The sequence below is a fragment of the Lagenorhynchus albirostris genome, chromosome 2 (assembly GCF_949774975.1).
Source record: "Lagenorhynchus albirostris chromosome 2, mLagAlb1.1, whole genome shotgun sequence".
Taxonomy (NCBI): domain Eukaryota; kingdom Metazoa; phylum Chordata; class Mammalia; order Artiodactyla; family Delphinidae; genus Lagenorhynchus; species Lagenorhynchus albirostris.
The window spans coordinates 170,453,588-170,465,932 of NC_083096.1; the positions used below are offsets into that span (position 1 = coordinate 170,453,588).

The 12,345-nt window shown below is 50.4% G+C and overlaps 1 protein-coding gene across 2 annotated transcripts in view; it reads left to right on the plus strand.

The window, feature by feature from the left end:
* Nucleotides 1-12,345, plus strand: part of KIF17 (kinesin family member 17) — a 48,110-nt gene that overhangs the window by 25,920 nt on the left and 9,845 nt on the right. For both annotated transcript variants that reach the window (XM_060141204.1, XM_060141203.1), the window contains exons 8-11: nt 1,481-2,034; nt 2,962-3,042; nt 4,333-4,538; nt 6,544-6,775. In XM_060141204.1, the coding sequence (XP_059997187.1) occupies nt 1,481-2,034; nt 2,962-3,042; nt 4,333-4,538; nt 6,544-6,775 (1,073 nt within the window). The remainder of the gene's footprint in view (nt 1-1,480; nt 2,035-2,961; nt 3,043-4,332; nt 4,539-6,543; nt 6,776-12,345) is intronic.

Below are 12,345 nucleotides of genomic sequence, written 5' to 3' on the forward strand. Positions count from 1 at the left end.
GACTGACATTATAGAGCACTTCCCATGCACCAGGCTCAGTTCTATTTAGTCCTCACAACAGCCCAGCAAGGCAGGCACCACAGTCACCCTCACTTTGTAGATGAGGAAACTGGGGCCCAGAGAGGGTAAGTAACTTGCCCATGGTCACACAGCTGGTAAAGTAGAGCCAGGACTTGAACCCAGCAGTCTGATTCCAGAGCCAGTATTCTTACCCACAGCACTGCCTCGTGATGCCTTGGCCACAGGCTGGATCGCCTCCCAAGGTTGACTTAGAGCTGTAACATATCACCCATGTTTTATGGATAAATCCTTTCCCACAGTTTCTACATTTTCTACAGTCTCTTTTCACATTTGAGACCATTTGTTACCAAAGCAACCACGTCCCCAAATAAGCATTTAATCATTAGCAAGAACTTTTACCTTCCTGGAAATTTTTATCTTCTATTTGACATTCTAGAACGTTCCATCCCACCACTATCTTTCAGTCACCTGTGCTGCCAGGCAGCCCAAGACTTCCTAATACTCAAATACTGTACTCAATTACTATAACATCCACCTCATAATGATGACAATATGTTCATATCATTGGTACCGTTTATTGGGCATTGCGTGTGCCAGGTACTGGGTAGGTAGGTGCTTCTCCCGAACGCCCTCAGTGAGTTGGGACTCACCGCATCCTCACAACGCAGGTGTGCAGACTCAGGCTTGGAGAGGTTCAGGCCATGAGCTAGGGAGTGGATGTCTCTTTCAGCAAAGGGGACATCAGGACTCTCTCAGGGGAGCCCAGGACACGGTGACAAAGAAGAGGTTGGGATGTAAAGGAGCTGGTCTACTGCCCATGAGCTGGGAGCAGAAGGCCTGTGCGATCATCTCCCATCCCAGATGGCAGGGAGATGCCCCTCTTGGTATAGACCTGGAAGAAGAGGGAAGGGCAGATTCTAGCACTTTCTGTCCTTGGGGGTGTTCCCTCCATCCTCTTTGAATATCAGGCCTCCAAGGGATTTTATTTGGTCTCGCTAATATCCATCCACAGCATTCATTATATCCCACGGCTCTAGCTTATCCTGTGGACAAGGGCCCTGAGACCCCGGCGAGGCCCCTGAGGGTCTTGGGTGTGGAACCTGCTGATTGGGGGCTCTCTGCCTTGGAGACAATAATACCTGCAGGGAAGTCAGTTTATGTATTAAGAGCAGACCCAAGGCGGAGTGGTAAGAGCCCAGCATATAATGGCCGGCTGGGGAGGCCAGAGAATGGAAAGATCATGGAGCTGGTCAGGGAAGGCTTCCTGGAAGAGGTAGAAGGAGACAGGGCTTGAGTTCTGATGCGCAGACGGGCAGAGATGGGAAGCCAGTATTTAGGGGCCTGGGAGGCTCTGACTCTTAAGCTGGTCTCTCGGAGATGGTGAGCTTGGGGCCAGCTTCCAGGGAAGGGTCCCGCCTGTCCACCCTGTAAAAAGCTAAAGGAAGGTCTCTATTTGCAGAGGCTGTCCTGAAGGCAGAAGTCCTCTACAAGGCCGAGGTCATGTCCAGGGCTGAGCTCGCCAGCAGTTCTGAGCACTCACCTACTTTCCAGTACAAGATGGCCGTGAAACCCGAGATCTACTCCATGCCTGACACCCTGCCCAGTGAGGGTGTCTTCAAGACTGAGGTTTCTTCCAGGTTTGAGGAACTACCCAAGGTGGAGGCCTCCAAGTCGGAGGTTTCTCTTGGGTCTGATGAGTCTTCCATGCTCGAAGAAAATTTCATCTCCACGGCTTTCCCTGGGCCCAGGGAGCCCTCCAGCCTGGAGGTCCCTGTGCCTGAGGTGGAGGCCCCGAGTGGACACTTCCTAGATGAGGATGTCAGCCGGGAGGCCACAGAGCCCCTGTGGGAGGAGGAGCCCTTCCTCCAGGGAGAAGAGCCCCACCTGAGGGCCCTGGAGCTGCTTCCGGGCCTGCACAACCCACTTGCCGTGGAAGCCAAGCTGGCCAGGCTCTCCTCCATGGGGGCTGGGCTGGACGTGCCCCAGGCGGATGTACCCAAGGTCACCACGCAGGTAGCTGATGTCATGCAGGATGCCATGGGGGCAGAGCTCAGCTGGGGCACAGAGGTCATGGGGCATGTGCAGACGTCTAACCTCTGCTGCTCAGGCACTGCCGGTACCATCTCTGCGGTGTCTCTGGCGTGGCGACAGCTCAGCTGTTCAGGGGTCTGGGAAAGAGAGGCTCTGTCTGATGCTCTGTAAACCAGTAGGAAGGTTGGGATTGAGATCCCAGGCGATGCCAGCTGGGCACCTGTTTTGCTGACGGAGGGACATCTGTGCAGGGAGTTTGCTGGTTGCCATGGTTACACTGAGCTCCAGGCCTGAAAGAGCTGGAGGTGGCCTTGGTCAACCCTCATGCGGTTGTCGGGGAGGGGGTTCTGTGAGAATCCAGCTACCTTTCAGGCTACCCAGGAATCCTGAGATGCAGCTCTTCCTCCAACCTGCCCCTTTATCCTGTGCCTTCTCCCTTTTCAACCCTCTGTTTTTATGTTTAAAAATCTTTTTTTCTCTCTTCTTCCCTTTGTCCTTCCCTTCCCTTCCCTTCCCATATGTGTGATTGTGTGGGTATAAAGACCACAGGCATTTGAATCAGACCTGGGCTCAGATCCCAGCTCTACCACTCACTCAGTTGTGTGACCTTGTCCAGTCACCTTTCTGGGCCTCAGTTTCCTCATCTATAAAATGGGGATGCTGACACATGCTTCACGTGAGGTCATGCAGGTAACGCTCCTGCAACACAGCAGTGTCTCTCCTCTCTCCCCCATTTCCTCTCTCCCCTGTTCTCCCCCCTCATCTAGTCTCCCCTCCTTCCCTCAGGAAGAGGTGGTGGGGTTGGTGAGCAGGTGGGGAGCTGAAGGGGCAGGGCAGGGCAGGGCAGGGCAGCAAAGGATGATTCTGGCCCAACCACTCCTCTTCCCCCTGCCCCTGTTCTCCTGCAAGCACCCCTCCCAGACAGATCTGCTGGAGCCTGGTGACCTCAGGTCTGAAGTTGAGGCGGCCGACGACCTCCTGCCCAGGACTGTGAGTACTGACAGGCGGGGGCAGTTCCAGGGGCCTGATTCTTCCCGGATGCTTCCGCTTGTCTCCTTCCTCTCTGGCCTCAGTTTCCTCACTCGTAAAACTGGAACAACAGGGACTTCCGTGGCGGTCCAGTGGTTAAGACTCTGCGCTCCCAATGCAGGGGGCTCGGGTTCGATCCCTGGTCGGGGAACTAGATCCCGCACGCCGCAACGAAGGTCCTGCACGCGGCAGTGAAGATCCCACGGGCCACAACTAAGACCCAGTGCAGCCAAATAAATAAATAAATAACAGAAACAAAACCAAAAAAAAAAACAAGGACAACAACCCCAGCCCTCCCCCAGCTTATCCCCATCTCAAAGCAGCGTGCAAATCAGAGGAGCCGTCACCTCTCTTTTTGTCGATTTGCCAATAAGAGGCCGCTGATCCACAGCGATTTTCAAACTTTCCTCAGCCGTGGAGCCCTTGTCTAGAGCAGAGAGGCCCAGCATGTGCGGTGGACGAGGGCCGCAGAGCAGGGGCTGGGGGCCCCGGAGGCACCATCAGGGAACCCCCCCGGGGGTGGGGGACCCGTTTTGAGCTCTGCTGCTCTCAGACCCCACCCTTGTTTTCTCTTCTGCTTCAGAGAACACAACCGGCCAAGGGCACTGGGAGGAAGGCTTTAAATCTGCCCACATTTGTGGAGAGAGAAAGCGATCTGCCAGCTTCTGGACCTGATCTCTGGGTAGGAGCCGGCGCTGCAGGTTCTTAGGAGATGGGAGACAGGGAGGTCGGGACACCCCGGCCGGCAGGTGACATTGAGATGGGACCGAAGCAGGAAGAAGGCGCTGGGGGGAGCACCAAGCAGGGGTCAGCAAGTGTCAGAGTCCTGGGGTTGGAAAGATCTTGACTTTCTCAGTGACAGAAAAGGAGGTCAGAGAAGTGGCAGTATGGATGGGGTTGTGGGGAGAAGGCAGGGAGTGGGCACGGAGGGTGCGGCAGCCCATGGAAGAAACTGGATTTTACTGCAGATGTGATGGGAAGCTGTGAAGGATCAGTTTATATTTTAAGAAAATCCCGCTGGCTGCCGTGTGTAGCCTGCATGGTGAGGGGTGGGAGAGGGAGCTGGGGGACCGTTTTGGGGGGATGTTGGTGGAAATGGTGCATTTTTGTATAACTGGGTGTGCCCGAGCCAGAAGTGATCCGTCCCAGACTGCCAGGGGCCGGGCTGCCCCCGTCTGGGATTGAGGCCGCTGTGAGCTCGTGTCCAGGAGTTGGCCTCCCGCCTCCACCTGGGTTTCTCTTTGTGCTCAGGAGGTTGACCTGGGCCCGGGAGTGACCGAGGAGGTGGTGTTGGCAGCAGAGCCCAGTGTGGGAGCCGAGGGTGAAGCCCAGGTGGCCTTAGAGGCTCAGCCTCAGTCTCTGCTGGCCAAGACAACTGCGAGAAGGGACAGTATGGAGGTGGCCGTGCTGACCGATGACCTACTGCCCACTGTGGACCAGCAGCAGGTGCTTGCCCGGTAAGCACCTGAGCCCGGGGTGGGAGGGGGTGGGAGGGAGCTATGCCCGGGGGGGGGGGTGGTGGGACCCCATGTGGGGCGGGAGGGAGCTATGCCCTGCGCGCAGGGGTGGAGGTGCCCATAGATTCTTCCTGAGCCCCACCCAGGTCTTCTCCTGATGTGGCTGAGCCTCTCCAGGAGAAGCGGGGCAGGGATGGTGCTCGGGTCAGCCAGGCGGCAGGGCTCTGCTCCCGAAGCAGCACAGGTGTCACCAGATCCCCGCCTGGTTTTTGAGAGGCCAGGCCTGCAGGCTTCAGGAGCTCAGGGCAGGCGATGCAGGCTTCCCCCAGGTCGCAGCCGAGCCTCCAGTTCCTCCCTGATGGAAGATATGCTCCCCCTAGGGACAAGCCACCCCAAACACACCCTGGGGCGCCTGCGGGGCCGGGCTTTCCTCACTTGCTCTGCGGCTTTGTGCAAGTCGCTTAACATCTCTGAGCCTTGGTTCTCACCACTGTAGTTGAGATTACAGTCAGGCTCACCTCCATGACAGAGTCAGCCCCACGGCCAGGGGTTCAGCCCCCTTCGGGCCCCACAGTCCACTGTTCAAACATTAACTGAGCAACTACTACGTGCTGGGCACCAGGATGCAAGCATAGATGGGATGTTGCCTTGGCCTTCAAGGGGCTCTCAGTCCAGGGGCAGGCAGGTACATGAGGTCTGGGGAGGCAGGTTCTGGAGCAGTTAGAACCAGGTTCTGTGTAGTCACTGCCTGGGTTCCCGTCCGCCTCCACCACTTCCCAGCTCTGCCACCTAGGCTGAGGTTAACCTCTCCGTGCTTCAGCTTCTCATCTATACAGTGGGTGATAGAATCTCAAGAAGCTTGTTGTGAGGGTCAAATGAGATGACGCCTACAGAGGCGGGAGCTTGGTGTCGCGCACACAGAAAACACGTGGCACATGTGGCGATTTTCACTGTGTGGTCTGCAGTGTGGTCGGGGAGGGCTTCTCGGAAGAGGGGACACCTGAATAAGGTTTGCACGAAGATGCCTCAGGGGTGGCATTTGAGGTACGGGGCACACCTAAGGTGGCAAAAAGGTGCAGGGGGAGGAAACAGTCTGGGTGTTTGGAGAAGCAGCCGCCCTGAGTTGAAGCTGGAGTGAGTTAGGGGTGGTGGGGGCAGAGGGAGGTGAGACAGGGAGGCCCTATGTGCCCCCGGGGCTTGGGCTTCATCCTGATGGGGACCCTACAAGGGTCTTAAGCAGAGCAGTGAATTGGATGTGACTCGCCTGAATCCTGGCTGCCGAGAACTGAGCTGTCAAGCCGAGAACTGAGCCTGACGCGGGTCTGGGCCCGGCTGCTCAGTTTGCGTGGTTCCGTCCTTTCCCTTCAGCATGATCTCCTATCCTGTTATGAATCCTGGGACTGTCTTTAGTTATGCTCCCCTTATGTCCCTTTGGAAAGAGGCAGAGTCTAAAATACCTCTGTTGTGCTTTATTAGAGAGTAGGGAGTTCTGCATAAGCCTTTGTAGTTATTTCAAATTTGTACTTTTAAAGGCAAAACTCTAAACATTTTTTTAGCATTTTAGATACAAATATTTAAAAAAATGAACTGTTCTTAATGTTCCCTGATTAAACATTATGCACTGACTGTATGGAACATTCTCCACAACCCAGGGGTATTCTGATCCCTGAGGTTGCCTGGGAGCATGGCCATGAGCCTGCCCTGTGGTGGCACCGTCAGTCCCAGGAGGCGGGAGGCGGGTGGAGCAGCTCTGGCTCCAGAGCGAGACTCTCGCCCTTCCTGTGGGGCAGAACCAGCTGGGTGGCTGAGCACACAGGCTTGGAGTCAGGGAGATCTGGCAGGAATGCCGGGTCTGATTCCGAGCCAGCAGCTTCACCTCTCTGGGCCTCAGTTTACGTGTCTGTGAAGTGGGGTTGTTGGAAGGAGTCGATGAGATCAGGCTGGACATCCAGTGCTCAGTGATCGGTAGACTGTGTCACGTTTGCTTTCTCCTCCACGAGGGCAGCTTGCAGCTGTTGGAGCAGCAGGTGGTTGGGGGCGAGCAGGCCAAGAACAAGGACCTGAAGGAGAAGCACAGGCGGCGGAAGCGGTATGCAGACGAGCGCAAGAAGCAGTTGGTGGCGGCTCTGCAGAACTCAGACGAGGACAGCGGGGACTGGGTGCTGCTCAACGTCTACGACTCCATCCAGGAGGAAGTGAGGGCCAAGAGCAAGCTGCTGGAGAAGATGCAGAGGAAGGTGAGGCCCTGGGCTCAGGCCGCGCCCCCGCTGGCCCCGCCCCCACACGCAGGCAACGCTGGGCGGGGCCTTCACACCCGGTCTTGACACCTGCGTGTATGTATTCGGTACCTGCTGTATGACACACCCTATTCTGGAAGCTGTCACGGTGACAGGTGCGTCTCTGCACTCTTGGAGCTCGCGTTCCAGGGGAAGTGTGTGTGTGTAAGAAACAATGTAGCAGAGAAAGAAGCAAGAGACTCTAGGGAGGGATAGCCTGATGAAGAGAACGGGGGGCAGGAGGTAGGGGCAGCTTTATTTTTATGTTTTTACTTTTTTTTAAGTACCAATGCCCAAATCACAAATGCAAAACTGAATTCATTTCCACAAAGTGAGTGCCCTGTGTAACCAGCACCCAGACGGAGGCACCGAGCATTAGCAGAACCCCAGAAGTTCCTGGGGCCACCGTAGATGGTGGGGACAGGGCCGTTCTGGTGGAGGTGGTGGGACCTGATGGAAGAGCGGTCTGGGCTGAGAGACCGTCCAGTGCCCGGAATGAGGTCCCAGGTTCGGGGAACAGAAAGGCAGCTACCTGGCTGAGCTTGGGGAGTGAGGACAAGAGGAGAATGAGGTTCTGCCATCTGTGACAGACACTTATATGTCCTTCAGAGCATCCTCCGGGTGACCTGGGCCTCATAATGTCCTCCTTGGCCACCTGCTCCCCCCCCCATCCCCACTCAACACAGGCGACCAAGGGATCTTGCCAAAGCATAAAGATGATACTTTTTCCTCTTTAAACATCTTTAGTTTTAAATTTTTCTTGGCTGTTTTCATGCCTTTTCTTAATACTCTTTATGTCCTTAGTTGAATTTGGTCTTTCTTGTACTTTGGTCTACATATCTTAAGTTTTTAAAAAATTCTTTCCTCGTTTTGTGTTAATGTCCCACTTGACGTCTTCCTCATTTTTGTCCATTTCAAGATTTTGGATTTCTGATTTGAAAATTTCACATCTGGGAGTGCTTGTTTAAGGAAACTTTGTCCACACTGGGGTGTTGAGTTATATTTTTAATCCGTTTGGTTCCGTGTGCTTGTGCTTTGGGGGGAATTTTCTTCTGCTGAAATGCTTTGATTTTCATTTTCTGTATCTTATGGTAGCTTTGATTAGATACATCTGCTCTCTTCTGTTTACTTCATAATGTCTTGTTTTTCTGCACTCTCAGTGACAATTGAATGCAGACGTTGTTGGAGGATGGAGGGAACAAAAAGTACCCAGCAAACTAAGATACCTTGGGACAGAAGAATGAGGCAGGCAGCTGCATATAATCAATGGATCCGTTGATTATAGGGTGCGGTACTCACAGGGTGGGACTGGGCAGGTGACAATTCGGAAGCATTCGCAGCTGTGCTCCGCAGTACCGAGGGGGCGTTGGGACAATTCTGTATTTACCTAGCGTGTGGGGGTAGGTACTTGAAAACAGGAAGAGCACTTTTAAGTCAAGATTTATGAATGGGTAACTAGTCTTGTGCGCAGTGGGAATACGTCAGGGAAGGCCTTCGTCATTGTTTGGAGACTACCAGAGCATAGAGGCTACCTGGACCTCATCATAATTAAACAATATCTATGAACTACAAAGCCCCACACAGAAGAGATTTACTACCCTGTACAGCCCTAGGTAGGGTCCGTGAAAGGACAGGAGGAACTGAACGAGCCCAGGATGGCATCAGTTATGCTAACAGCCATACAGAGGTAAAGGTTCGGGGTGCCTTGCTGGGCTTTCCTATTTGATAGCACGCTCTTCTGGCCGTACGGAAGCGCAGCTTTACATAGAGCTTTTCATTAGTGTCCTCTGGCTGCTGTAGCAAATTACCACACATTTAGTTGCCTGAAACAACACAAATATATTATTTCACGGTTCTGTAGGTCAGATTCCAGGTACAGCGTGGCTTGGTTTCTCTGCTTAGAATTCCACAAGGCTGAACTGAAGGTATGGCAGGACTGCATTTCTTTCTGGAGGTCCTAGGGGAGAATCCATCTGCAGGTTGCTGACAGAATTATTCCTATGTGGCTGTAGGATTGAGGTTCCCATCTCCTTGCTGGCTGTCAGCCATGGTCATTCTCAGTTTCTGGAGGCAGCCGGCATTTCCTGGCGCCTGTCCCCCTTCAAAGACAGCCTGGACGATAGAGTCCCTCTCCTGCTTCCAATCCCTTCTTTTTTAAAATGGATTTTAAAAAAAATAAATTTATTTATTTAATTTATTTATTTTTGGCTGCATTGGGTCTTCATTGATGCACGTGGGCTTTCTCTAGTTGCTGCGAGCAGGGGCTGCTCTTCGTTGCGGCGCGTGGGCTTCTCATTGCAGTGGCTCCTTTTGTAGAGCACAGGCTCTAGGCGCGCGAGTTCAGTAGTTGTGGCACACAGGCTTAGTTGTTCCGCGGCATGTTGAATCTTCCTAGACCAGGGCTTGAACCCGTGTCCCCTGCATTGGCAGGCGGGTTCTTGACCACTGCACCACCAGGGAATCCTGCTTCTAGTCTCTTTGACTCTCCTCCTAACTTACTTCTGTGAAGCCTCCCTTCCAATGCACCTCTTCTGCCCATCTCTCTGCCCCCCTCTCCCACACTTGATTACCTTGGACCCGCTCGATAATGCGGGATAATCTCCCTATTTTAAAGTCAATTGATTAATAACATTAATTCCATTTGCAAAGTCCTTTTTGCCGTTTAAGATAACAGATTCACAGGCATAACACCAGGGGATGAAAATCATAGGGGCAAAAATCTTGCCTTCCAAAGCAGTTTTTTTTAAAAAAAAAAATTTATTTATTTTGGTGAGAGGGGCCATTGCTTCTTTTGTAATTTTCTCTTGTTTCTGCAGGACTTTTAATTTCCACTTCAAGGGGCATCTCCCACTTCTAAGTGCTCTCTAAATGACCTCCAGAGCAGTGCCTTAGAGAGACTAATAGTTTGAGTCCTGCACACATTTCAGTCTCTCCTATCAATTTCCCAATGTCAGATCTGTTTTCAGTGTTTTCCCACCGTCAGAGTGGGGCTTTCTCTTTGGGTAGTGATTTAACTGCCTTCTGTCACCTTGTCCTTCCACTCCGTGCTTTCCTGGGTGCCCTCCACTTATCCCCCTGCGGGGTGGGCTAGGAGCTGTCTGCTGAATTTATTGGTAATTTGAAGCTTCTAGTGTCCTCTGTCTCCCAGTCAGTGCCTGGGCTCAGGATGGTTTTATTTTTTCTCCTCATTGTTCTGTATGTTTTTCTGAGGCTCTCTCTGGGGAGATTCAGATTTGGGTATCTGTGTATATATTTTTAAAATATAAACAAATGTGTGTGTGTGTGTGTGTGTGTGTGTGTGTGTGTGTGTGTGTGTACACCCGTCCCTCTCCCCATACATATCCTCCCCCTTCTTGGATAAGAGTAGCTACAATACACACTTCCCCCACCTAGCTTTTTTTTTTTTTTTTCACATAATGATATATCCTGAAGATCACTACATAGCAAATCTAGAAATATTCCTCGTTCCTTTCTACTGCTACATGGTACTCCACCGTGAGGCTGTATCATTGTTTACTCAAAAGTCATGATGGGGGCTTCCCTGGTGGCGCAGTGGTTGAGAGTCCGCCTGCCGATGCAGGGGACGCGGGTTCGTGCCCCGGTCTGGGAAGATCCCACATGCCGCGGAGCGGCTGGGCCCGTGAGCCATGGCTGCTGAGCCTGCGCGTCCGGAGCCTGTGCTCTACAACGAGAGGCCACAGCAGTGAGAGGCCCGCGTAACGCAAAAAAAAAAAAAAAAAAAAGTCATGATGGACATTTCCAATCTTTTGCTACAATAAGGGGTGCTCTAGTGAATAGTGAATAGTCTTTTATATTTTTGGTAGATTCTTTTGGAATCAATTCCTCCAACTGGGATTGCTGGGACAAAGAGTAAATACATGTGTGATTTTGCTAGATATTGCCAACTTCCCTCCATGGGGGCTGTGTCCGTTTGTGCTTCCACTAGCACGCATGTGTGTGTTTTCTCACAGCCTCACCAACAGGTTATACTGAAAATTTTTTGGATTTTTGACATTCTGATGGACAAGAAGTAGTACCTCAGTGTAGTTTTCTTTCTTTAAAAAAAATATGGAGTCCTCACATTATCCCCCCTACATTTATTTATTTATTTATTTATTGGCCACGCTGCACAGCACGCGGGATCTTAGTTCCCTGACCAGGGATGGAACCCACGCCCCGTGCAGTGGAAGCACAGAGTCTTAACCACTGGACCACCAAGAAAGTCCATAGTTTCCTTTTTTACATTAAGAAAAATTGAGATATAATTGACATATAACATTATATTGGTTTCAGTATAGAACGTAATGATTGAGTATTTGTACATATTGTGAAATGATCATCACAATACGTCTAGTTAACATGCGTCACCTCACACAGTTACAAATTCTTTTTCTTGTGATGAGAACCTTTAAGATCAACTCTCTTAGCAACTTTCAAATATGCAACACAGTGTTATTAACTGTAGTCTCCATGCTGTGTGTTACATTCCCAAGACATTTATTTTATGATTCAGTGCAGTTTTAATCTGCATTTTTTATACTGTGAGCAAAGTTGAGTATTTTTTCATATGTTTTAGGGATGTTTGCAGGTTTTATTCTCGGAACTGTGTTCACAGGATGGTGGTTCTTTTTCTTCTCTACTTGTAGGAGCTCTTCATATAGAAGTATTATAATTTATATTAGCGATATTAACTGTTGGTCTGTGAGATAAGTTGGAAATCTTTTTTCTTCTAGTTTGTTATTGTCACTTTTTACTATGCTTTATGGTATTTTTCCATAAAATTTTTTTTGGTCAAGTTGAGTAACTTTTAAATTATTGCATATGGATTTTGAGTCATAGCTGGAAATCTTCACTTGTGTTTTCTCCTAGAACTTGTATGGGGTTTTTTGTTTTTTGTTTTTACATTTAAATCTCTGATCCACTTGGAATTTATTGTGGTGCACGTGTGAGGAGCTGATTCAATATTATCTTTTGCACCATTTTTTGAGAAGTCCATTTACTCTCCACTGACTTCAGTGCTGTTCTTTTGTATCCTAAGTTTCTGTAAGTTTCTGTACAGATACAGTTTCTGTATCTGTAAGTTTCTGTATGTACTTAGATGTATTTCTGGATTTTCTGTTCATTTCTCTTGCTCATGTCTGTGCATGTACCAGTGTCAGCTACTTTGTTTAAAATTCTGAGGCTTTATAACCTGTTTTATAATCTCATAATCCTTGCTTAGTGATTTTCTTTTCCAGGTTTTACCTGGCTATTCTTTCTTGTTTGCTTCCCCCACCCCAAATGAACTTTATAAACAATTGGGTTAGCTCAAAAGAAAAAGAAAAAAGCGGGTGGAATTTTGGGGAGAATTATGTTATATTTATAAGTTAGCTTGGGAGTATTGACATTTTTATGAAGTTGAGTTATCCTGTTCAGGAACATCCATGGCATATCTTTCTATTAGTTCAAATCAATTTTTATGTCACTCAGGAGAATTTTATAGATTTCCTCATATAGGTTTTAGACATATCTTGTTAGTTTTACACTTAGGT